General features: G+C 43.1%; 1 protein-coding gene across 1 annotated transcript in view; it reads right to left on the reverse strand.

The window, feature by feature from the left end:
- Positions 1–26,171, reverse strand: part of DCP2 (decapping mRNA 2) — a 106,091-nt gene that overhangs the window by 76,263 nt on the left and 3,657 nt on the right. The window contains exon 2 of the mRNA XM_029571565.1: positions 10,953–11,104. Coding sequence (XP_029427425.1) covers positions 10,953–11,104 — 152 coding nt within the window. The remainder of the gene's footprint in view (positions 1–10,952; positions 11,105–26,171) is intronic.

Raw genomic sequence — 26,171 nt, forward strand, 5'->3', positions numbered from 1 at the left:
CTTTATGAAGCCTCACCTGAACCCTCTGCAGGTCTCTCCTTGCTTACTGGCTTCTGGGCCTTATGCCTAGTGGTCTATAAGCAGTCTATTTTGTTGCCTTTGGACCTTTGTGTTCTATGTTGTCTTGTCTAGTACTGTCCTGCCCAGTCGTAGTATCTTTTCCCTGTCTTGCCTATGTATTGTCTTGCCCCAGCCTATACCTAGTTCAAGTCCCTGTCCAGTTCCAGCTTGTCTGTATCGCTGGTAAAAAGTTTATATTCCAGCTCTGTGTCGTGTCCTGTCCCTGTACCACTACTCAGCCTGTCCAGGCCTTGCTCCAGACTATCTAGCCTGTTCAGGCTTATGCCAGACTATTCAGCCTGTTCAGGCCTTGTTTCAGATTACCAATCTGACCAGCCTTGCTCCCGACTACATACTCACCATGATGTACTACCACAGCAAAGACCTACTGGCTCCCAGAACCCAAGGGCTCAACCTGCGGGGAAGGAGGCTAACTAGGCAGAATACCAACCCTAGTCCTGCCCAGCATCCAGCAGTGAAGTCTTGTACCACTCCTAGGGCAATGTACCCAGAGTCCAGAAATCCTGATAGAATGAAGAGGCCAAACATTATCCACAGGGGTACATACAAGACTCTCAGCCCACTCGATGAGACCTATTTTAACACCAATGTATCTGCCTCAGTACTGCATAATATTCTAGAGAATGTCAACTGAATCTGTCCTGACTGCCAAATCCAGAATAATGCAATCCTTCCCACACACTCCCATCATCTCTTCTTCAAGCCTGCTAAAAGGAAAGGAAGTTTCAGAAAAAAAAATCAGCACAGCCTCCCAGACAACTACATCTACTGCAGCCGCACTGTGCCAAAGTAGTTTGAACTCTGTGCCTGTAAGGGCAAAACCGGGTCCAGCAGCAGCATAGAAAGCTATCCCAGATATACGACTGTAATATGTGTGCCCAGGCTGTTAGCTACATAACCCTCCCACATTTGATGAGTGTATTAGCTGCCTCTTCCTTAATCCTGCCAAGTGGAGGTGCAACAAATGCCTATGCGCTAGCCCTCATTGGCTAGATACCTGTATCAACTCTGGGGCTTATAAGATGCCTCTCACTCTTCCCTATGTAAACTAGCCCTGTCATTGTATCCTTGCCTCTTCGACCTGCTGCGCGACCTGCTGCTTTCTGGCTCCTTGCCTTGTGACCTCCAGGCCTCCAGGCTCCTTGCCTTGTGGCCCTCAGATCTTCTACTATCTTGCATCATGCCCTGTGGCCTCCGGGCCTGCTCTCACTTCTTACCTTGTTCTGTGACCTATTCTAGCCTTTGTCTTGGGGCCTTCGGGCCTGACCTTGCTTACTGGACTCCGGGCTTATGCCTAGAGGCCTATGTGCCTTCCTTATTGTTGCCTTCAGGTCTTTGTGTTTTGTCTATTCCTTGTCCAGTCCTTTACAGCCCAGTCCTAGTATTTTTTTCCCTGTTTTGCATATGTATTATCTTGCCTCAGCTTGTACGTAGTTCTAGCCCCTGCCCAGCTCCAGCTTATCTGCATCTCTGTTCAGTCCCAGTCCTATGTCCTGTCCCTGTACCCATTTACTCAGGCTCAGACTTGCTCCAGGTTACCCAGTCAGGCTGGTCAAGGCCTGATCTTACTCCTGCCAGCATAAACTCACCATGATCTACTGTTGCAGCAAAGACCTTCTGGTCCCCAGAAGCCAAAGGCTCAACCTGTGTGGGAGGGGGCTCACTAGGTGGAAGACCAGCCCTATGCTGCCCAGCAACCAGCCTTGCACCGTTCCTGGTTCCTAGAGTCCAGAAATCCTGACACTTTTATAACTGACCAGCCACTTGATTTTGTGGAGTTTTTTTATGTGAATTTATTGAACACTGATGTAAGTTTTTCATATGTGTTGAGCCTGAAATCTGCCCTGAACACATTTGTATGTATGCGAAAACAAATTTTTAAATAAATACGTTGCTGCCTCTTGACGTTTTTCTCCAAGGATGTTGCTTCCTACGCAAGGAAGATCCACTACCTTTTCATGAACATCTTTGCAGATGCTACTGGCTCAGAGTCACTTCATGCACTTAGCTCCAATGGAAGATACTGATGTTCTTGTAACAAATCGAAAGTCAAACTGTATGCAAGAGATGTCAAATAGCTTCTAAGTCAAGCAAAGGCTATGGTGAGATTCTCTCTCCAGTTTCAGATTACATAAAAGGCTTCAACTTTTGTACACAGTCATGGATATATTGGACTATGTATACTTGATAAGCTATACAGGCTGTCAACATTGTACCGTGGAATATGTTTTTACCGAAGCAGTTCAGGAGCTTGTGGTCTTTCCCTGGCGTAGTGTTGGAATACAGCTTAATCTTTTTGGCTTTCTTAAGCACTGATGCTACAAATACTGACTAGTATGGTAGTTCTACAATTCCATTAACCGGTGATTTCTGCATTCTGTATTTGAGATCTAGTTTTCTAGGCATCTCCCACATTTTCATCTGCAGTGTATTTAAGAAGCATGTGTTGGTATATCCATTGGTTCTTATGGAATATCCAAACTAATAAGTAAACCCATAAACTCCATTTGAGGATCTCTGTCCTTTCAAGGTTTAACATTAAGAACTATGCCAAATTTCTCCACAAATCTTGAATAAGATAGGGCCTCAGGAGGAGATGAATGGTCAGGTGGGTCAGAAGGAATGTCCATGGAACTTCCAGCAAATCCATTGGAGATGTCTACTTGGCCATGATTGCCCTGAAGATTGAGGTGATGGAAGTGGGATCGCTAGACAACTCTGTGAGGGCAGAAGCGGTTGAACAACTCCCAAATGTGAAAAATCTGCTGCAAGAGATAGAGAGCCATAGATCAGCAGCGATATAGAAATTGCAGTATGAAAGAGTTGCAGGAAACACTGAAGGCAAGGGAAAAGATATGGTAGATTCCCCAGAAAGCGATGAAAAGAAAGTTTTGACTATCTAGTCACTTGGTCAATTGCTTGTATAGTTCTCTGAACTGGTGCAGGAGGAAAGGCATCTTTCTCTGATACCAGAATGGGCTCTTGTTCCACAAAGAGATCAGTTAGAAGAGAGTGGAACAATGGAGCAGATAGGATCAAGGGTTTCCAGATACAAACCTTGTTGTGTAGTATTAGTACAGTTGCTGTCACATTTCTATAATGTGACACAACATATGCACCACTGGGAGACCAGACGTGTTGTCGTGATAGGAGGTAGCAGGTGGAGAAACTGACTAGACACCATGGAACTGGCCTTTGCAGCATAAAGTTGGGCAGGCAAATCCATATGCAAAACATGAGACTCCAGAAGCCATGGAGGCATAGCATATTTAAATTTGGCAGGATACTCTTCTAATGTTTGATCAAAAGTAGAGGGATAAGCCAATCTAGAGGGTTTGGAACTCCATCGAGAAGAAGCTGAATGTTTGTCAAGGAAGCACACTCTGAGTGGTGGAGAGACCCCCTCTCATGTTCTGGCCATCAACTGAAGAGGCATGGAATAGAGTGGTATACTGCTTTGATTATAGTGCAAAGATATGGTAAGAATTTGCATCAATGCATCGTATTACACTGAAGAGGCTTGCGCCATGTGCGTCAATGCACTGTGTTGTTTCAATGAGCTTTGCATCAGACACTTCAATGCACCATAAATCGCTGGGCGCCTGGATATATCATGTGTAGATAGCTTCGATGCACCATGCGTCAGATGCTTCAATGGACCTTGCTTCAGTGCATTGTGCATCAGGTGCATCGTAGCACTGTATGCCATTGTTTTCTTTGACACCACACATGCCAAAGAGCTAGAGTTCTTATGTGCTGCTGCCATTCCCTGCAAACAGTGCCAAAGCACCTTGATGCTTTTATTTCTTTGGTGCGGTGCCACTTGGACTTCAATACATCAACTCTCTGTGCTCAACCCCATAGCTCAAGCCAGGGAAATGTTAAAAGAGCTATGGCTCAACTCCCTTTCACGGGAGGCCTCACAGTGTGCACTCTGGGAGGATTTATTACAGCTTCTCTGGGCTCAACACAGAGCTTCTATTTTTGCCACCCTGGACCATTGGGACAGTAGGCTCATCCATCTATAGTCCTGACAGTCAACCTGATCACGTTCCAGGCATAAACAGCGGTAGCAGAGCTTATGCACATCCGTAATGGACATTATGGTCAATGATTTCAAAAATTGTTTCTGTGGCCAGATAAAAAAAAAAAAAAAAAAAAAATTATTCCCCTACATGGCTGGATGAGATGTTCCCGAAGGCTCTCCATCTAAGGAGACAGTCCTGACAAAGTTTCTCTTGCCTTTTTTTTTTGTAGTACTGAAAAGTGCTGATGGGGGTGCTGCTGAGGCAGCGAGGAAACAAAATAAGAAAAAGAAATACTAGGAAAATGAATAAGGAAAGAATGAAAGTCCAAGCTTGTGCTTGGACAAAAAGGCTGAGGAGGCTCTCAAGGCAACATCCACATGGAAGTTCCTATACATGCTCAATAGAGTTCAAAGCTCTACTAACTTGGCGTGATGAGTCCGTTCGGCGCTGCTGGATGACATCACCCATGTATCATGGCTAATGTAACCTCCTTGTTGATAGACAATCATTGCTTTATTAATTGCAGAGACTGGAGAATGTGACTTTAAGATGTGATTTTCAGAACACTTACTTGCACTCTGATTCTAGATACAGTGAGGAAGATGTAGTTTCTACTCTTGCATCACTTCATAGTAATATAAATCCAGTGAAACAAAAGAATGTTACAGATATCAAGTGACACTTGTGAACCAAATCTTTCCACCTGTATTTAGATTCCAAAAGCACACCTAAAATCTTAGCAAAATCCCCATCTTTATTCATTGTCTTAATGTTGAGATTTATCAGGGAAATTCTCTTTGGAGAATGCTAACAGTAGCTTGTATGGGGAACCAATTATAGGAACAGATGTACCAAAAACAAAAAAAAAACCTATAGCAAAACTAGAAAGAGTGGGCTTTGTCTTTGTGGAAAAATACCAGTTTCCACAAATTGTCTGCCAAAGATTTTCAAATGAATAATGTTCTTGGAAACACAAAGAAAAAAAAGAAGAAAAAAAAAAAAGGAAAAAAATTTCCCCATTTTCTTTTTAAGCCAACAAATTTCACAGTTTTCCCTTTTTTTTTTTGCAGAATTTCTGCCAATTAAAGCCTCCAGCGAATAATTTTGCAAATATAATTTATGGAACACTTGCAAAGTATTCACAAAGGGGGTAATTTTCAAATGGATTTACTCACATAAAAGTAGCACATACTGTAGCAATTTTCAAGACCATTTACACAAAGTGCATGTTACATTTGCCGGTTGCAGGTCCCGTCTGCGATCGCATCACTCTCCCCAACACTGCCTCGGTTTTCAGCACAGCCTAGAGGCAGACGTGCCCTCCTTTCATGGCAGGAAGCCGCCAGCATGACGCCATGCTTCTTGTCCCTGCGGGTTCACTTAGGTTCACATATGCGCACTGCACCACCATTTAAAGGGCCTGTGTCGGGAACCTTGGCTCCGTGTTGATATCACACGGCTGAGTATATAAGTCCCAGCAATGCACAGCTTTGCCTCAGCAACAGGTCTCCTATTGTTGAATAGTGCGTGTTCTTCCTGCATTTCTGGTTCCTGTCTCGTCCAGTGTCTGCTGTGTGTGTCTTCTTGTGTCCTTGACCTGACTTCCTGGTATTGACTTCTTGTTTGGGCCTGACCATGTTTTGCTTGACACCTGGACCTGACCACATCTACTTGCCCCAACTGTTGGCCTTGCCTCCACATCTCCAGCTTGTGCCTGTCCTGACCCCAGTGTGCCCTGGGACTTCTGCTTTCTTCACTGCCCAAGGGGCCCACCTTAATTCCTGCCGGCTGCCAGAACCCAAGGGCTGAATCTGCAGGGAAGACAGCTGGTATAGGTGAAGCTCCAGTCTGTCCCGCGACAAGGCGCACTCACCAGCAGCCAGTGTAGGTCTCATAGGTTCTCCTACGAGGCTGTGTCAACTACGCCGCAGCACAAAGGACTCACTTCCACTTCAGTTATTATAGTGCATTTACATGCGTAACACCTATTGACAATTCAATAGCTTACTACCTCAGGTCCTTAGTAAGAATCATTCACTTGTCTGCTTTGGTAACTTAGGCCTAGATTTATCATCATTTTGCTATATTTTTAGCAAGCCTAATAGCCATGTTAGAAAAAGGGGCGTGGCTAGGCAAATTTCCAAGTGAGTTCAACGCATAGTTATTTACCGTTTGAAAAATGATAGAGAGAGAGAAAGAGAAACAGTGTACCAGTTTACTTTTATTTCAACTCTCAGCACTCCAAATGATACCCAATCTTCACAGGTCTCTACTGTTTTGGTGTACCTTAAAAGTCGGGGTGAGGGGATGGGAAGGCTTGGGGAGCAGTTTAAGTCCACCCTATTAAAGTGCTATAAATAGTAAAGTAACCCCACTTTGCTATATTGAGTCTCTCTAATTAAGAACATAAGAACATGCCATACTGGGTCAGACCAAGGGTCCATCAAGCCCAGCATCCTGCTTCCAACAGTGGCCAATCCAGGCCATAAGAACCTGGCAAGTGCCCAAAACTGAGTCTGTTCCATGTTATCGTTGCTACTAATAGCAGTGGCTATTTTCTAAGTCAACTTAATTAATAGCAGGTAATGGACTTCTCCTCCAAGAACTTATCCAATCCTTTTTTAAACACAGCTATACTAACTGCACTAACCACATCCTCTGGCAACAAATTCCAGAGTTTGTGCGTTGAGTGAAAAGGAACTTTCTCCGATTAGTTTTAAATGTGCCACATGCTAACTTCATGGAGTGCCCCCTAGTCTATTATCCGAAAGAGTAAATAACCGATTCACATCTACCGTTTCTAGACCTCTCATGATTTTAAACACCTCTATCATATCCCCCCTCAGCAGTCTCTTCTCCAAGCTGAAAAGTCCTAACCTCTTTAGTCTTTCCTCATAGGGGAGCTGTTCCATTCCCCTTATTATTTTGGTCGCCCTTCTCTGTACCTTCTCCATCACAATTATATCTTTTTTTGAGATGCGGCGACCAGAAGTGTACACAGTATTCAAGGTGCGGTCTCACCATGGAGCGATACAGAGGCATTATGACAATCTTCTGTTTTATTCACCATTCCCTAATAATTCCCAACATTCTGTTTGCTTTTTTTGACTGCCGCAGCACACTGAACTGACGATTTCAATGTGTTATCCACTATGAAGCCTAGATCTCTTTCTTGGGTTGTAGCACCTAATATGGAACCTAACATGGTGTAATTATAGCATGGGTTACTTTTCCCTATATGCATCACCTTAAATTTCATCTACCATTTGGATGCCCAATTTTCCAGTCTCACAAGGTCTTCCTGCAATTTATCACAATCTGCTTGTGATTTAACTACTCTGAACAATTTTGTATCATCTGCAAATTTGATTATCTCACTCGTCGTATTTCTTTCCAGATCATTTATAAATATATTGAAAAGTAAGGGTCCCAATACAGATCCCTGAGGCACTCCACTGCCCACTCCCTTCCACTGAGAAAACTGTCCATTTAATCCTACTCTCTGTCTCCTGTCTTTTAGCCAGTTTGCAATCCACGAAAAGACATCGCCACCTATCCCATGACTTTTTACTTTTCCTAGAAGCCTCTCATGAGGAACTTTGTCAAATGCCTTCTGAAAATCCAAGTATACTACATCTACCGGTTCACCTTTATCCACATGTTTATTAACTCCTTCAAAAAAGTGAAGCAGATTTGTGAGGCAAGACTTGCCCTGGGTAAAGCCATGCTGACTTTGTTCCATTAAACCATGTCTTTCTATATGTTCTGTGATTTTGATGTTTAGAACACTTTCCACTATTTTTCCTGGCACTGAAGTCAGGCTAACTGGTCTGTAGTTTCCCGGATCGCCCCTGGAGCCCTTTTTAAATATTGGGGTTACATTAGCTATCCTCCAGTCTTCAGGTACAATGGATGATTTTAATGATAGGTTACAAATATTTACTAATAGGTCTGAAATTTCATTTTTTAGTTCCTTCAGAACTCTGGGATGTATACCATCCGGTCCAGGTAATTTACTACTCTTCAGTTTGTCAATCAGGTCTACCACATCGTCTAGGTTCACCGTGATTTGATTCAGTCCATCTGAATCATTACCCATGAAAACCTTCTCCAGTACGGGTACCTCCCCAACATCCTCTTCAGTAAACACCGAAGCAAAGAAATCATTTAATCTTTCCGTGATGGCCTTTTCTTCTCTAAATGCCCCTTTAACCCCTCGATCATCTAACGGTCCAACTGACTCCCTCACAGGCTTTCTGCTTCAGATATATTTTAAAACGTTTTTACTGTGAGTTTTTGCCTCTACGGCCAACTTCTTTTCAAATTCTCTCTTAGCCTGTCTTATCAATATCTTACATTTAACTTGCCAACGTTTATGCATTATCCTATTTTCTTCTGTTGGATCCTTCTTCCAATTTTTGAATGAAGATCTTTTGGCTAAAATAGCTTCTTTCACCTCCCCTTCTAACCATGCTGGTAATCGTTTTGCCTTTTTTCCACCTTTCTCTCATCCCTGAACTGCATTTTGTGGTAACAGCATTTTCAGTCCTATCACAACCACAACACAGGTGAAAAAGGTGTAGTTATTTCCAATCGCACACATTAACTACCGAACATTAGCATAAACTCCACCCTAACCCCTCCCACATGAATAACTAATGAATAATTTGCATATTTGTTGAGAATCAGCCTGTGGCAGGTACCACAGACCACTTCTCCACCTTCTTTTGTTCTTCTCTCCCTTCTCCTGGTGACACCGGCAGGAGCTGCGCTGCACTCTTCTTACGGCCCGGAGGCCGTCAGCATTTCATCACGTGGCAGGAGCTACACATCTTCCCTGCAAGCGGTCCGGAGACCACCGATGTGCTTCCTGTGTGGCAGGAGCCGCGCTTCCATCTCTCTTGCAGCCCGGAGGCCGCGCTTCAGCACGCCTATGTGGCCCGGAGGCCACTGACCCTACCTGTCCCCTCCTTGGGGAGAAGACCCGAAGCCCCGGCTCTCCTGCGGCAAGGAGCCGCTTTTCCTCCTTCTCCTGCGGCTGGGAAAGCTGCCTTCAGTCGGGCCTTCTCCTCCTCCTGCACTCAGCGTTGCAGCCTGGGCGCTGTCCAGGGTGCTGCCCCCTCCTTCTAGGGGGCGAGGCCGGCTATCTCTGCAGCATTTAAAGGAACAGCGAGGGAGGAGGTCCAACCGTGATGTCATCTTTGGATCTGCCTCTTCTGCCTATAAAAAGGTTCAGTCTTCACTTCAACCTTGCCTTCGCAAGGAGCCAGTCCTCCCTAGGACTTCTCTGCCATCCAGCTTCTCAAGGCTTATGTTCTTCGTTGGAATTCCATGTCTGTCTTCATCGTCCACGGTCTCACGTCTTCACACATTCAGACCGTCTTTGTCTTCTGATGTCTCATCCTTTCTTCCTCCTCCACGATGGACTTTCCTAACCTGTACCTTGGCATTCCCTTGCCTTGTCTTTACTGGCCGTGCAAGGCACGCTCCGGTTCAGGCCTCATCTGAGTCATCGTTGGATCTCTCTTTTTTCTCTATCTGTTTGGGGAAACCACATACGTGGTCCGTGACCAGCCATGTTGGGCTGTGTAGGGCGCGCCGGCCAGCATGGTCCGCGACCAGCTCTCATCGGTTGTGTAGGACGCGTGTCATGACAGTACCTGTTCAGGATGGGTGACCTTGTGACTCTTCATGAAGTCCTCACATACCTGGAGTCATCCTTTTAGTTCTCCAAGCAAACTAGTCTGTGAAGCCCTCACGTATCCAGAGTGTTGTTCATTCTATTCGTCTTTGTCTGATGTCTTCATCCTTCGACCACCATTCGCCCTGTCGCAGTTGCTGCTACATGCAGCTGCTGCTACATGCAGCAGGTTCAAAAAGGCTAGGAGTAGTCGGAGGATCACTCATGAGATCAAACATTGCATTGTCTGAGTCACTCTACTGCGTACAGGTGCGGCAGTGGTCAAGGTACATCACCAGCCTGCACTCGGACGCCTCTCACCTGCCTCGGCACTTGCTGGAGCTCCTCTTCAGCTGCATCGTCACCCAGGGGTATACGTATACCACCAGAGATGGGATCGCTCTTGCGCTCCCATGACAATATCGATGTGTGTTGCAGTAATTAACACGCACATTAGGGCCTTATCGCAGGTGTTAAGCCATTATGGCAAAATGATAAATGACCCTGTAAATTTGTAAAAAGCTGCATGCTAACAGCAGATGCAAAGAATACCTTGCTATCTGGGTAGGCAGCAGAGGTGGTGGATAAAAATACATGTACTTTTTGAAATCTCACAAACACGCTCAGTTTTAACCCCCTGATCTAAAGTAGTCACTGGCAATGCCTTTTTTAAACCCAGCTTAAAGTACGTGCCCCAGAAGACCACATACACTAATAGCCAGGCCAATTTACTTGGGTAAATGGCCACGCATCTATAAGTAAAACGCATAGTGCATATAGCCCCGTGTCAGCTATTCAACATTAAAGTGGTTTTATACATTGTACATCCTACATTACAACAATAATGCTGTTTATTATTTGTCGCAGTCTTTTGCATGCCAACTTTCGAAACTTTCTGCTTCAAAACAGACATTTTATTTAAAATGTTTTGTATACCACCGATCAAAATACATCACAACGGTTTACATAGAGTATTTAAAAACACAAGGTATACATTGGAGTTTTACAACACACATTCAATAAAAAAACAATTACCTTAATAATATCAGTACAAAACAAAACAAGGGAAATAATGGCAGTCCTTCCACTGCTGTGTTTTTCTAAAGGAGTCAGAAAGAGGGGGTGTCCTATATGACTTTGTTTTTGCTTACTGAAAAGGATATCGGCTTTTGCAAAATCTCTTATCCCACACTGAGGTAATCCTGGTATATTCTGCATGTAGAAATCCAGGTAAAACCAATGGGCAAGTTCAATCTGAAAACACACTCTGATTGCGTTGTCCCTTTCTTCACTGGGAATGTGCAAAATAAATCGACTGTCAAAAAAACAAAAAAAAGAAAGCAGAAAGCAAAAAAGGAAATGTAAATTCTAATATAAAAGATAATCCAACAAGCAAAGATCTTACTGTATAAATAAATGGCTGGATAAAATCTTATGAGCATTTTTATACCATTGTTTCATTTAATTTATTAAAATTTTATATTCCAGCTGTAAAACATTATCCATGCAGATGTACAATACAATGCATGCATAATTAAACAAATAATCACTAAACTGTTAATACATAAAATAAGACATCTAGGCAACAATAAAATCTACAATAATCAACATATCAAACAAACGAAGATGGCAATGCCAGGTAGGCAAACTCTTATTGTGCCAAAAAGAAGATGCTGTGACTCAAGATGTTACTTGAACTATTGTCCACCTAATTAAAAACACTGCTACAAATGATAAATTTAGACTGCTGTAGGGCTGATTAAAAAGCCTGTTTTCCTGAATTTTAAATAGTCAGGTTTGGCCTAAATATCAGGGGGAAGGGAATTCCAGAGGGCAGGAGCCTGATAACTAAAGAAAATTTTCTGGTAATGTCAAGATGAATAATTGATGGTAACTGGAGATGAAGATAACCCACTTGAGAAAATCGAAAGGTTTGGGAAGGAGAGAAAGGAACCAAAACTTGAGAGAGATACCAGAAAGCTAGAATGAAGAACACAGAATGGTATACATAAGATCTTAAATCTGATATGGCAATTGATGGGTAACAAATGTAATAACACAGGGACTCGAGACATTCGTCCAGTTTTAGATCATATGAGACCAACAAAAGGTGGAGGTGACGAATGTATCAGATAAAAAAAAATTCTGAACTATAGCAGAAATATGGTGGGTCATCAAAAATTGAGAGTCTAGTTGAATTTGTATTGCTGTTACAACACCCTTAAATGGAACTGGAGTACCGTTTATAACTGGAGCCACTGAAGAAGCACTGGATCTACTGCTAAATCGGAGTGCTTCCAATTTTACAGGGTTAACCTGCAGCTTATGCTCCATTAGCCAAGAAGCCACCCAATCTAAATAATTGAAAGCACATAGGATGAGAGGAATTTCGGTATTCATGACAGCAGTGATTTGTATATTTAAGAACATAAGAAATTGCCGTGCTGGGTCAGCATCCTGTTTCCAACAGAGGCCAAACCAAGCCACAAGAACCTGGCAATTACCCAAACACTAAGAAGATCCCATGCTACTGATGCAATTAATAGCAGTGGCTACTCCCTAAGTAAATGTGATTAATAGCCGTTAATGGACTTCTCCAAGAACTTATCCAAACCTTTTTTGAACCCAGCTACACTAACTGCACTAACCACATCCTCTGGCAATAAATTTCAGAGCTTTATTGTGCATTGAGTGAAGAAGAATTTTCTCTGATTAGTCTTAAATGTGCTACTTGCTAACTTCATGGAATGCCCCCTAGTCCTTCTATTATCCGAAAGTGTAAATAACCGATTCACATCTACTCATTCAAGACCTCTCATGATCTTAAAGACCTGTATCATATCCCCCCTCAGCCGTCTCTTCTGCAAGCTGAACAGCACTAACCTCTTCAGCCTTTCCTCATAAGGGAGCAGTTCCATCTCCTTTATCATTTTGGTTGCCCTTCTCTGTACCTTCTCAATCGCAACTATATCTTTTTTGAGATGCAACGACCAGAATTGTACACAGTATTCAAGGTGGGGTCTCACCATGGAGCGAGAGAGAGACATTATGACATTTTCCGTTTTATTAACCATTCCCTTCCTAATAATTCCTAACATTCTGTTTGCTTTTTTGACTGCTGCAGCACACTGAGCTGACGATTTTAAAGTATTATCCACTATGATACCTAGATCTTTTTCCTGGGTGGTAGCTCCTAATATGGAACCTAACATCGTGTAACTACAGCACAGGTTATTTTTCCCTATATGCAAGACCTTGCACTTGTCCACATTAAATTTCATCTGCCATTTGGATGCCCAATCTTCAAGTCTTGCAAGGTCCTCCTGTAATGTATCACAGTCTGCTTGTGATTTAACTACTCTGAATAATTGGGTATCATCCGCAAATTTGATAACATCACTCGTCGTATTCCTTTCCAGATCATTTATATATAAATTGAAAAGCACCGGTCCAAGTACAGATCCCTGAGGCACTCCACTGAGAAAATTGACCATTTAATCCAGCGGTTCTCAACCTATGGGTCGCGACCCCGGCGGGGGTCGAACGCCCAAAACACAGGGGTCGCCTTGTGTCGCGCGCTCCCGGTCTCTCCCGCTGCCGTTGCCGCCGGGCTGTCAGCACGTTCAAGCCCAGCGGGAACGGCAGCGGCGCTAGAAGAAGCTGTGCACCCGTGGCTGGGCCTTTTCTTCTTCCTGCGCCTGCCCCCCCCCCCCCTCCCGTGACCCGGAACAGGAAGTGAATCGCGGTGCGCGGGAAGCAGAGAGAGCCGCGCGAAAAAGTAGCAGCAGCGGCTGCAGCATCGGTCCTCGAGCAATAGAAGCAGCCGGTAATGGAGAAAGGAGACAGCAGCATGAGCCTCCCACGGCCGATGGGATTCTTCTTTCTTGGCCAGCGGAGGCTGCTGCAGCTCCCATTTGTGCTCGGGGGGGAAGGAAGTGAGTGAGAGAAAGAGAGAGAAGCAGCCAGCCAGCCTGTGTGATTGACTGGTCAGAGAGCTGATGTGTGTGTGTATGTGAGAGACAATGAAAGTGATTGCTCAGGGAGATGACTGATGTGTATGTGAGAGTGTGAGACATTAGTCAGGGAGGTGACTGATGTGTGTGTGTGAGAGAGAGAAAAAGCATGGAAGTGAGAAGTCTGGGTATGTGAGAAAGCATGGGCGTAAGAAGCCTGGTGTTGTGGGGGTGAAAGAAAGCATGGGAGTGAGAAACCTGGGTGAGTGTGCATGCATGAGAGAGAGAGACTGCTTGGTAAGGTGATGGTGCGTGTGAGAGAAAAAGACTGTGTGTGTGTGTGAATATGAGAGAATGTGATTCAGGGAATGAGAAGCCTGTGCACGTGGCGAGAACAAGCATGGGAGTGAGAGACTGGTGAGTGAGTGAGTGAGTGTGTGTGTGTGTGTGTGTGTGTGTGTGTGTGTGTGTGTGTGTGTGTGTGTGTGTGTGTGTGTGTGTGTGTGTGTGTGTGTGTGTGTGTGTGTGTGAGAGAGAGAGAGAGAGAGAGAGAGAGAGAGAGAGACAGAGAAAGTGATTATGAGAGTGAGAAGCCCATATATGTAAGTAGAACACGGGAGTGGGAAGCCTGTGTGTGTGTGTGTATGGCATGAGAGAAACTGTTCAGGAAGGTGACTGGTGTGTGTGTGTGTGTGTGAGAAAGTGATTATGAGAGTGAGAAGCCCGTATATGTAAGTAGAACACGGGAGTGGGAAGCCTGTGTGTGTGTGTGTGTATGGCATGAGAGAAACTGTTCAGGAAGGTGACTGGTGTGTGTGTGCCAAAGACTGTTTGGGAGATGATTGGTGTGTGAGAGACAGAAACTGGTCATGGGGGCATGACTGGTATGGTATGTGTGTGTGTGAGAGACATGGGCACTAAGGAAGAGGACCATAAGTATAGAGCTTAGCTTCTACTGCTGCTTCTGGTGAGTGCCACGGCCTGCAGGGAAGGGGAGTAGGAGAGCTGCTGGAGGGGGTAAGTAAAGGTGGCTTTTTAAGTTTATTTTTCTTGACTGCCATTTTAATTGTGTGATGTCTGCTTTTTTGAAATATTTTATTGGTGTTTGGAGAATGTTTAATAGTTTTTATGAGTTTTTAATTGTTGGATGTTCATAGCTGTTTTGAAACATTTATTCTGCTTATTAGTATAGTTTTACAATTATTTCTGTGTGGGGATATATAGCTGCTTGCTAGTTCTGTTTTCCTAATAAGAGGTGTATTGGTTTTTAGGACCTGATTTAATATTTGTAGTGTTGCCTTTTCATAGATAGGGTTGCTCCTGTTTGAGTGTATTCCATAATACAGGTGTAACTGTGTGCGGATTAGTTTATGTGCATTACTACAGATCCTGGGAGTATGTTAGGTCGGTTCTGTGTCTGTTACCGAGATGAGATATTTTGCTAGCATGTAAGCGTTTGTATCGGTCTTATTTGTTGTGTTTTCTCAGAGGACATGCATTGGTGGTAAACTGCTGTCTTTTCATAAGTAGGGCTATTGAGCCTGGAAATAGAAGGAGTTTGAGTTGCTGTTACTGAGATGTCACTAGAACCAGAATATCTTTTTTGTAGGGTGAGTTGTATGGGGAATGTCATAATTCTGCTTTACATCCATTATTGTGGGTCAGGGGGGTTCCTGTGGATACAAACTGTACTTTTACATCTAGCCCCGTGACTATCATGGGTCAGTGTGCCATGCATGTGAGAACCTATGGTGAGTTGAGTTACATTCACATTATAAATGTCATAATTAAATGATAAGTGTGCACTAAAATCCAACCCCATCCATAACCCCGCCCCCATATGACCAAAGCCCCGCCCTCACCCCATCCTCACGGGGCGAGGGGTCACCGCAACATGAGGAACTGTATTGCGGGGTCACGGCATTAGAAAGGTTGAGAACCACTGATTTAATCCTACTTTCTGTTTCCTGTCTTTTAACCAGTTTGTAATCCACGAAAGGACATCGCCTCCTATCCCATGACTTTTTAATTTTCTTAGAAGCCTCTCATGAGGGACTTTGTCAAACGCCTTCTGAAAATCCAAATACATCTACCAATTCACCTTTATCCACATGTTTATTAACCCCTTCAAAGAAATGAAGCAGATTTGTTAGGCAAGACTTCCCTTGGGTAAATCCATGTTGACTGTGTTCCATTAAACCATGTCTTTCTATATGCTCTACGATTTTGATCTTGAGACTAGTTTCCACTATTTTTCCCGGCACTGAAGTCAGGCTCACTGGTCTATAGTTACCCGGATTGCCCCTGGAGCCTTTTTTAAATATTGGGGTTACATTGGCCACCCTCCAGTCTTCAGGTACAATGGATTATTTTAATGATAGGTTACAAATTTTAGCTAATAGATCAGAAATTTCATTTTTTAGTTCCTTCAGTACCCTAGGATGCATACCATCTGGTCCAGGTGATTTGCTACTCTTTAGTTTGTCAATCTGGCCTAGAATGATGGTGAGAAGCTGCGGTCTTGTACAGTTGCGGCCAAAGGGGATAGGAAAAGATTAAAAGGAGATAGAACAGAACTCTATGGGATACCTAAAGGCAAACAAACTGCATCTGACACCTACTGATTCCATTCAACCTGGAATGAATGTCCTGATAAGCAGGAATGAGCCAGGATAAAAGCCCATCAGCAAGATCAATCTCTTCAAGATTTGAAATCTATAGCACATGATTAACAGGATTAACAGTACTGAAGGCCATGCTCATGTCTAAAAAGACTGAGTGCTACCTTACCTACATTTATTTATTTAACACTTTTATATACCGATATTCTTGTAACAAGTTACAAATCACTTCGGTTTACATTGTAACAATAGCCTGCGCATAAACGAATGCATTACATTACATTAAACAAGGAAGGACAAACTTGGATCCATAGAACTGAGATAACCAGGGAGATAACTTTAATACCTTGGTGTTTAAGAAGCAAAAACATTGGGATTAGGAGGGAAAAATTTATGATAGTCTATAAAGAAAGAGCTGATTGCTAGCAAAAATGAAGGTCTTCTAGCGAGCAACTTGTTTGATTCAGCAGATCATCTGAGTTAGGAAAAGGCCTGATTGAACAGCCAGGTTTTGAGTCTTTTTTTTGAAGGTGATCGGACATTGTTCGAGCCAGAGATCTGGAGGAAGAGAGTTCCAATGTGTTGGTCCAGAAGAGGAGAGGGCTTTCTTTCTTAATGTGGTTTTTATGGGGGGGGCCTGGAGTGTATCTTTATACGCTGTTCTTACCGGTCTGGATGGTATGCGAGGTAGAAGAGGGATCTTGAGCTCTAGTGGGGTGATGTTGTAAAAGGATTTGTGGATGATCGTTAGAACTTTGTACAAGATTCTGAATTTGATTGGGAGCCAGTGGAGGTTCATCAGGATGGGTGTAATGTGGTCTCTTTTTTGGTCTTGGTCAGAATCCTGGCTAAGGCGTTTTGCAGCACCTGTAAGGGTTTGATGGTATTGGCAGGTAGGCCGAGCAGAAGAGAATTGAAATAATCTATTTTTGAAAAGATGATTGCCTGGAGCACTGTATGGAAGTCTTGGAAGTGGAGGAGAGGTCTCAATCATTTTAATACTTGAAGTTTGAAAAAACAATCCTTAGTAGTGTTATTGATGAAACTTTTGCAGTTCAGTTGATTATCCATTTGAATGAAGTCTGTTATCAAGTAAGGTTGATTCTGTACTATGGGCATTGTGAATGTAAAACAGTGGTCTTGCCAATGAAGTCATTGAGCTGCTCAAATACCACCTTTTCTAGAATTTTTTTAAATCAAAGCCAGGTTAGAGTGTCTATAATTCGCTAAGACACTACAATCTAAAGCCTCCTTTTCGAGAAGGCAGCAGACCCTGGCGTTTTGTTTTTGTTTTGGTTTTTTTTAACTGATCAGGAAAGGTTCCAGAGTACCAAAAGATGGAACCCAATAAAACAAGGACTGGATTTTTAAATTAATTTGATGGCATTGGCAACAGTTTCAATGTTGTAAATGTAAGGATTTCAAAAGTAAAGTGACACCTGCAGCAGAGGTCAGATTAAAAGACGAAAATTGAGAAAATGAAAGACAATATCCAAAGTAATGACAAATCACTAGGAGGTGTTAGGAGCAGCCAGGGCATTTCAAATTGAGTTGACCTTATTAGAAAAGATGAAAAATAAAGAGTGTGCAGAATAGCAGGATTGCTTAGGAAGTGACATTAAAGGGCTGATTCAAAAGCTGGACTACAGTTTTAAATAGTTGACTTGATCTTGTGGGAAATAAACTTCTTCACAGATAGCAGTTTCGATTATGTTTGTTAGTTTCAGCCCAATTCTTTCGATTTGATGACAATTTATCTTTATGCCAGATGCATGCATGACAACGAGCCTGCCTCTTCAATAATCTAAGGCCAGGATGGAACAGGGATATAAAGTTTGTCAAAAATGTGATCTGTGTGGTCAAAATGATCAACTACCAACCTGGGTTGTATTATTATATTTCCTGCTATTACAAATATGAAAATTGATAGCCAATGTATCAGAACTGTTATTTTTGTATTTGAAAAAATTTCAATAAAAAAAAGTTTATAAAAATAAACTCTATAAAATAAAAATTACGCTTTCATGGTAAGTTCATAAAGAAGACATTAAAGGAAGATTAAATCAAAGCAGAAGAAAATTAAATTTTAAAAAATATCACAAAAAGCTGAATGAAAACTTTAATGACTAAAAGGTCTGTCATGTTTGCTTTTTCATTAGCAGGTCACAGAATACTATCTTTCCTGTTTGGCTCTAGCGCTTCCAGATTGGTCTTATTCCTGGGTCTCCTTTCTTTTTTTGTCCAGAAATATAGGAAATGCCCAGGTATGCAATTATTGACCAGCTTTTGGTCTTCCATATCTGGCCAAACTCACTAAAAAAAGTGGTACTGATCAAATTACTGAGTTTCTGGAAAATTATGAGGATTAGATTTGTTCTCAAGCTGCCTTTCACGTGGGATGTAGCAGAGGCTTATGGTCTCTATGCTGAATGACATCCTAACATCTGTTGATAAAGGACAGCTGGTACTGATGACGCTGCTGGAACTTTCTAGTGCCTTTGATCGGGGTGCATCACTCACTTTTGTTATTGCTTTGCCAACAGTTGAGGGGATATTGTTAATAATTGGACTGCTTCATTCTGAATAGGATTCAATTAGTAGTTTTTAATAGAGCAGAGTCTTCGCCTAGAAGAGTTCTATGTGGAGTACCACAAGGATCTTACTTATTTCCCTTGCCATTAAATATTTGAGATCTCTGAGGAAGCTTATTCTTCGCTCTTTTTTTTGTTTTACACAGATGATATTCAGATGCTGGTTCCATTGGGAAAGAATCCAGTTAGGACTCTCTCAGTTAAATGAATAAAAGGAGGGGTTATCAATTGGTTAGACTACAAATTAGTTATGAATACCAGAAAAATGGAAATATTGCAGATTGGATTTACAAAAATTAACAGTTAATAAAGTCTGAACATTCCTCTGATTTTAGAGGTGAAATTTTTGTCAATTTAGATTCCTGCTCGAATACGGAGGCACAGATTATACTTATGAGATTAAGGATGGAAAAACAGCCTGAAGATAGTAGTACATGCATGGCTTAGGTTGATTATTATAATGCGGTGTATCTGGGATTTCAGGGGAGAGTTACCCAGAGACTCCAGATTATATAGAGTACAAGTGCAAGTATTTTAACAGACAACTCAAGGAGAGTTGCTATACCACCTTTATTTCTAAAATTGCATTGGCTTCAAATTGTTAAGAAATGGAGATTTAAGATTTTGGTCTTGGTGTGAAAAGTTCTCCCTATCTTAAGAATCACTTGAAATGGCATGGCCCTTTCCAGAGTCTAAGATCTATTCATGCCCATCAGTTAGATCTCCCATTGGTAAAGACTAATCATCAACTAAGATTACAAAACAGAGCATTTTCAACAGCCGTGCAAAACTGTGGAACAACTTACCTGTGGAACTGAGAGCAGAGACCAACTGATTAAAATTCAGGGACCCCCCCCCACTCATTCCTGCTATCGACGGGAAAATTATCTAACTCAGGGGTAGGCAACTACAGTCCTCAAGTGCTGCAAGCCAGGCAAGTTTTCAGGTTATCCACAATGAACATATGCATGAGATGCACCTGCATTCACTGGAAGCAGATTGAGGCAGTGCATGCAAATGCATCTCAGGAATAGTCAGTATAGATATCTTGAAAACCTAACTGATTGCACAACCCAAGGACCAAAGTTGCCTGTACTTGATGTAACTTTCCTGTTACTACACTCAGTTCCCAGCTGTTCAAAGCATAGAACAAGCAGAGCTAAAATGCTTGCTGCTCAATTGCTGTCAGCCTCTTCTTGTCATCTCCACCTCCTTTCAGGACACCAAAATTAACTGATGAAAAGTCAGGTTCGGTAGCAGATGAATCTTTTACCCATATACATTTCTTTAGCGTCTGAAAGGTGAGAGCATTGTAGTAGATGGTTAAATTATTCATACCTGATAACTTTCTCTCCTCGAGTCCTGCTAGACCAGTCCATTACACTAGGGGATTTCCCTATTCCTCAGCTGTCAGAGACAGAGGGCACACCCCCCACACCCCCCCTTGATGTCTTTACTCTTTGTCATAAGACGGCATAGTCACAGGCCTTGCCAGTAGAACCCCTGACAGAATGACCAGACAAAACCCTATTCTGTGCCTTTATATGTATCTTGTTATTGTATTTGTTATGGTCCCTCGAGGTCACTCCCACCCCTTACCCCCTAACAGAGGGTAGAGAGAGAAAGGAGGATTAAAGAAAGATTGAGAGCAATTCCTTCCATGCTTCCTCATGGCCCCTGTTTTTCTGGGGTGGGGGGGCTTGGACTTGTCTAGTAGGATTCAAAGAAAGAAAATTATCAGGTAAGAATAAATTTAAAAGGTATCACTTGCTACACCAGTCCATTACACTAGGGAGAGACAAAAACTACCCCCTTAGGTAAAGCGGGAGGAAGACAGGGCTGTTTTCAGAACCCCAGAACTGAAAGCCATTTCCTCCTCTGCCTGAATGTCCAGTCTGTGATGTTTAGAGAATGAATGCAGGGAGAACTAGGTAGCAGTACTGCAGACTTCTCTTGGAGAGACTGAGGATGTTTGTGCTATTGCAGAGTACCACTGGCTCCTGTTTGCCTTTGAGAATATACACTAAAAAGAGATGGCCTCCTTGATCCACATTGCTACTGTGGTCTTAAAAAGGTCACCTCTCCCTTCCAAGGTCCACTGAAAAATGCCAATGGCCTGTCCAATTTCCTGAATGATTTGTCATCTTGAGGTATTGCATCACCACCCAACATACATCCAGTAAGTGAAGGTTAACTTCCTTATTCCCGAAAGCTGGCAGGATCACTGCCTGATTCATGTGAAAGGATGACACCACCTTCAGGAGGAAAGAGGGTACCAGTATAAAGCTGACTGAATGCAGAGATCTCACCAAGTAAGGCTCTCTACCAGACAGTGTCTGCAACTCGGAAATGTGTCTAGTGAAGCAGATTGCTATCAAAAAGATTGATTTTAGTAAAAGGTCTTTAATGCATGCTTCCTTTGAGGGTTCAAAGACTGCCGAGGGCCAGGTTAAGGTCCCATTAGGGGGAAGATCGGCCTGTAAGGTGGCCCCCATAAGAAGTCCACCACATTAGGATGAGCAGCTACGTAAGTGCCTCTAATACAGCCCCTGAAGCACAAGTTGGCTGCCACCTGTATCCTCGAGGAGTGGAGGACTTGTCCCTTTCCCTAAGCCCTTTTGTAAAAATTCTAAGATTTTTGGAATATACATTCTTAATACTGCAATTGCTTTTTCTTGACAATATGCCTCAGTCTCCAGACTCTGACAAAGGCTAACAAGGTTGATACTTTGCAGGCCTTTAGCATGGTGGCTATTACTGCTTTAGAGTATCCTCTGCTTCATAGGCATGCTCTCTCAAGGACTATGCCATAAGATAGATCCATTCTACCATTGCTATTGTTCCCTGCCAGAGAACCTGATGTTCTCTTGAAAACCATGGAGAGGCCTCCATTACAAGCTTGACTAGATCCACATATACCAAGGCCTTCTTGGCCAGTGCGGATCTATGAATATCACCATCTAGGAGTGATTTTCCATTCTCTTTGTCATCTTGCCTATCAGCGGCCAAGAGGGAAACATATAGGAATCTATCCTTGGGCCAGGGGAGGATCAGGGCATCTATGCCCTAGAGCCAATCTCCTTGCAGCAACTGAAGAATCAATCTGATCTGACTTTGGCTCATGTTGCTATTAAGTCCACCGCTGGTGACCCATAGCATTCCACCACCATGTGTGGAATGCTTCCTGGTTGAGTTCCCACACCCTGGATCCAAACTGTCCCTGCTGAGAAAGTCCACTTGAGCATTCTCCCTTTCTGCGATATATACTGATAGTTGGGAAAGGTTTCTCTCCTCCCCACTGAGAATCCCGCTCACTTCCTCTGTGGTTGCGAGTTCTTCCCTGTCTGTTCGCATATGCCACTGCGAAGGCACTAGAACACTTGCAATGCCATGCTAATAGCTCTGAGCTCCAATCTCCTGGCTGGCCAAAGTGCTTCTCTTTCTTTAACCCAGGTCCTTTGGGCCAGATGCCCTTGACAATGAGCTCCCTACTCACTCATACTACACATATGTGCTAGGGATGTGAATCGGGCTTCGGACGATTGAAAATATCTTCGATATTTTCAAAATAGTCAGAAATCGGGGGCTCCCCCAAAACGATAGGAAAACCCCACAATATTGTTCGTGGGGGTTCTCTTATCGTTTTGGGGGAGGGCAGGAAAAACGGCACACAAAAATAACCTCTAAACCCACCCCGACCCTTTAAAACTAATCCTTTAGCTTCCCCCACCCTCCCAACCCCCCCAAAAACTTTTTACAGGTACCTGGTGGTCCAGTGGAGGTCCCGGGAGCGATCTCCCGCTCCGGCTGCCAGTAATCAAAATGGCACCGATGGCCCTTTGCCCTTACCATGTGATAGGGTATCCGTGCCATTGGCCGGCCCCTGTCACATGGTAGGAGCACTGGATGGCCCGCGCCATTTTTAAAAATGGCGCCAGCCATCCAATGCTCCCGCGATGGTCCTTTATTCTGTGGGCCTCTCTGCCGAGGCCTGCATTGTAGGCTGGGCAGAAAGAGCCTGCTACCAAGGGAATATTCTTGTTCCCACAGGAGGAGAGACATCTGCAGCATTTTTCTCTTTTTTTTATGCTGCACAAGCACTTAGCTGTTGACCCCATGGCTCGCTGCAAAAATGGTGCATTGCGTTCCAGGCCTTCCCTCCCCCTCTTGTTCTCTACTGATCCACAGGTCACAGGCCCAACCGCATTGCCTGCCAAAGCCTCCTTTCTTTGTTCACACCCCTTTCTTCTTTTTATTAAAACTTTACTGCTCCTACTAGTGAGGAGCAAGGGGAAGTAGTGTAAGGAGACTGGGGACATGGAAAGAGAGACCTCCAGGCATCTTAAGGAGATTTTTCTCACACTTATTGTTCTTTTCTGGGGGTTTTTCCCCTAATTGATTTAATTGCCTAGGACCTCTCCTACCCCCTAACTCCCTGAGGCAGAGGTTCTCAACCAGTGTGTCACCAAACATTTTGTATAGCAAGCTTCTGCTTCCTATAACAGTCACATGTGCCTGCTGCTTGAGGAGTGGGCAGAGGAGGGAATACCTATGTTTTTTAGTAGGTGCAAGTCTGTGCACATACTTTTTCCAACTCTTTTTCAATAGGGAATATTTTCCTTTTGGAAACTTGATGTAAAGTCTATGATTAAAAACTACTTGTGGGCTTTATACTTCTGCGCACAGTTTGAAAGGTGTCCCAGAGTCTGGCTTCTCAGGGTTTCAGTAATTGCATATTTCTGTTTTTAATTTATGGTCCTTTATTCTGTAATAGGTAAGGGTCAGTCTGTGCTCTGAGTGTGTGACATTCTGCTGACTGGCATGTAGATTCTGGGTAAGGATCTTTAGCAGCCTAGTTTGTTTTGTTTTTCCAACAGAAAGTGTATTGTGTTCTATATTTGCAGTGTTGTCTTTTCATAGTAGGGTTGTTGCTCTTTGAGTCCTGGATGCTGTAATAGTATGGCAGGTTTGCTATATAGATTCTGAGTGCCTTTCTTGCAGGTTTTTATGTTATTTCACAAAGTATCTGGAGGGACGGATTTTGAAGAGCTGTTACTGAGGGGATAACAGAATTTGACTATATTTTTTTGTATGGCAAGTTGAAAAGGGAAACATCCTAGCTCTGCTCTATATAAACTCCAGAAGAGGCAAGAACGTTTTGAGGATGACAGTGAGATGCACGAGTTTACCATTCCATCCTGTATCAAAAGATCATTCCCAGATTTTGCCCTAATAAAGTAAGTGAAGATTCAAAATTTTGTGAAAGTAATAAAATGTAATTACTATTTTTTTTACAAAGCAGTTATTGAAATTAAAGTATATTTTCTCTCTTGCATCATTTAACAATAAAATATTTAGAATTTTTAAAATTCAGCTGCAGAATTTAGTGTGCAGTGTGTCATGCACATATGCATCATTTGTCAGGTGTGTCACGATGGAAAATAAGGTTGAAAATTACTTCCCAAAAGCGTGGGGGTCTTTCTAGGGTTAACCCAGTTCCTAAGGACCAAGGGGGGGGGGTCATATCCTAGGAACCTACAACCAAGGAAAATTCCCCTGGGAGAGATTAGGGTAGTTGTCAAGCCCTAATTCTGAAAGCTTCTTGCAGTTTGTCCAGACCTGTCTGCAGCTGCTGGAGATAGAGACTACTAGCAAGACCTACAACCACTCTCCCCCCCCCCCCTTTTATGACAAAGAGTGATGTCATCAAAGGGGTGTGACTTGTCTCTGATAGCTGAGGAATAGAGAAATCCCCTAGGCAAGTTTCTTGTAAACAGTGTGGGCATTCCACAGTAAGCACAATAAAAAAAAAGAGAAGAGGGAGGGAGAAGGAGAATATAATAAGATTGGAGGGGTAACTGATGTGCACTGACAGGGTGAAAGTTTCCTTAAGGTCCAGAACTGGGATTGATAGGAGAGTAAGAGAAGAAGCAGAAGAATATGTTGCAGAGAGATAGATGTGAGATGCTGACAGGGAGAACATTCTGAAGTTCAAGAGCAGTAGATAGTGCAGAGTGGCATATGAGATAAAGAATATAGGGAATGGGGAAGATAGAATGGTATTAGTATTGGTATTGTACAAAACCTTTTTTTCATCTTGGTACTCAACCATACCACCTCCAAACCTTCCAGGGCCAAGCGATGATGGACTTTCCAAGCGCGTACCATCGTCACCAGAATTGCGGGCTTCCATCTCTCCAGATAAACTGGGGCCCAGCTTTCTCCATCAGTTGCCCATGGTTCATAAGAACATAAGAAAATACCATACTGGGTCAGACCAAGGGTCCATCAAGCCCAGCATCCTGTTTCCAACAGTGGCCAATCCAGGCCATAAGAACCTGGCAAGTACCCAAAAACTAAGTCCATTCCATGTTACCATTGCTAATGGCAGTGGCTATTCACTAAGTGAACTTAATAGCAGGTAATGGACTTCTCCTCCAAGAACTTATCCAATCCTTTTTTAAACACAGCTATACTAACTGCACTAACCACATCCTCTGGCAACAAATTCCAGAGTTTAATTGTGCGTTGAGTAAAAAAGAACTTTCTCCGATTAGTTTTAAATGTGCCCCATGCTAACTTCATGGAGTGCCCCCTAGTCTTTCTACTATCCGAAAGAGTAAATAACATATTCACCTGTGTCTCCCTCTAGTTTGATGGGCAACCCCTCCGACGGAGCCCTCCAATCATTCTTCTCCCCTGGAAGACCTAACATATGTCATGTTTGTAGAAAAACTGGGAGGAGTATTGGGAGTGGATGTCAAGAAACTGCCTGATCCCAGAGAAGAAATCTTTGGAATACTAAAAATCCTAGGAGGTGCCAGCAGAACCCTCAGTTCTACCCTCCCACAAAATTCTGGACGCAATGTTTTTAAAAGATGTGGGAGTCTCCACATTTCATCCTTCCAGCCTCCAGGAAGTAGGACCTCAAGTTTAGATTGCAGACATCAATGACCTTATGGGGTGGTCCAACTTTCACACGCTTCTGTAGTCATCAAATTGGTTGCACGCATCTACACCTCCTTACAGGGAGTACAGGCTTTTGGATGAGATGGGCAAGACGACCTTCCAGAGTGCAATGCCAACCTCCAGGATTCAGCAGCACCAATTTTATAAAGTGCAGTATCGGTAGGAGTGCTTGCAGTCACTAAGACCGCTCCTGCACATTGAAACGAGTCAGCTGATCATCCCGCATAGACATAGAAGAAGGGTTGAAA

The sequence above is a fragment of the Rhinatrema bivittatum genome, chromosome 1 (assembly GCF_901001135.1).
Source record: "Rhinatrema bivittatum chromosome 1, aRhiBiv1.1, whole genome shotgun sequence".
Taxonomy (NCBI): domain Eukaryota; kingdom Metazoa; phylum Chordata; class Amphibia; order Gymnophiona; family Rhinatrematidae; genus Rhinatrema; species Rhinatrema bivittatum.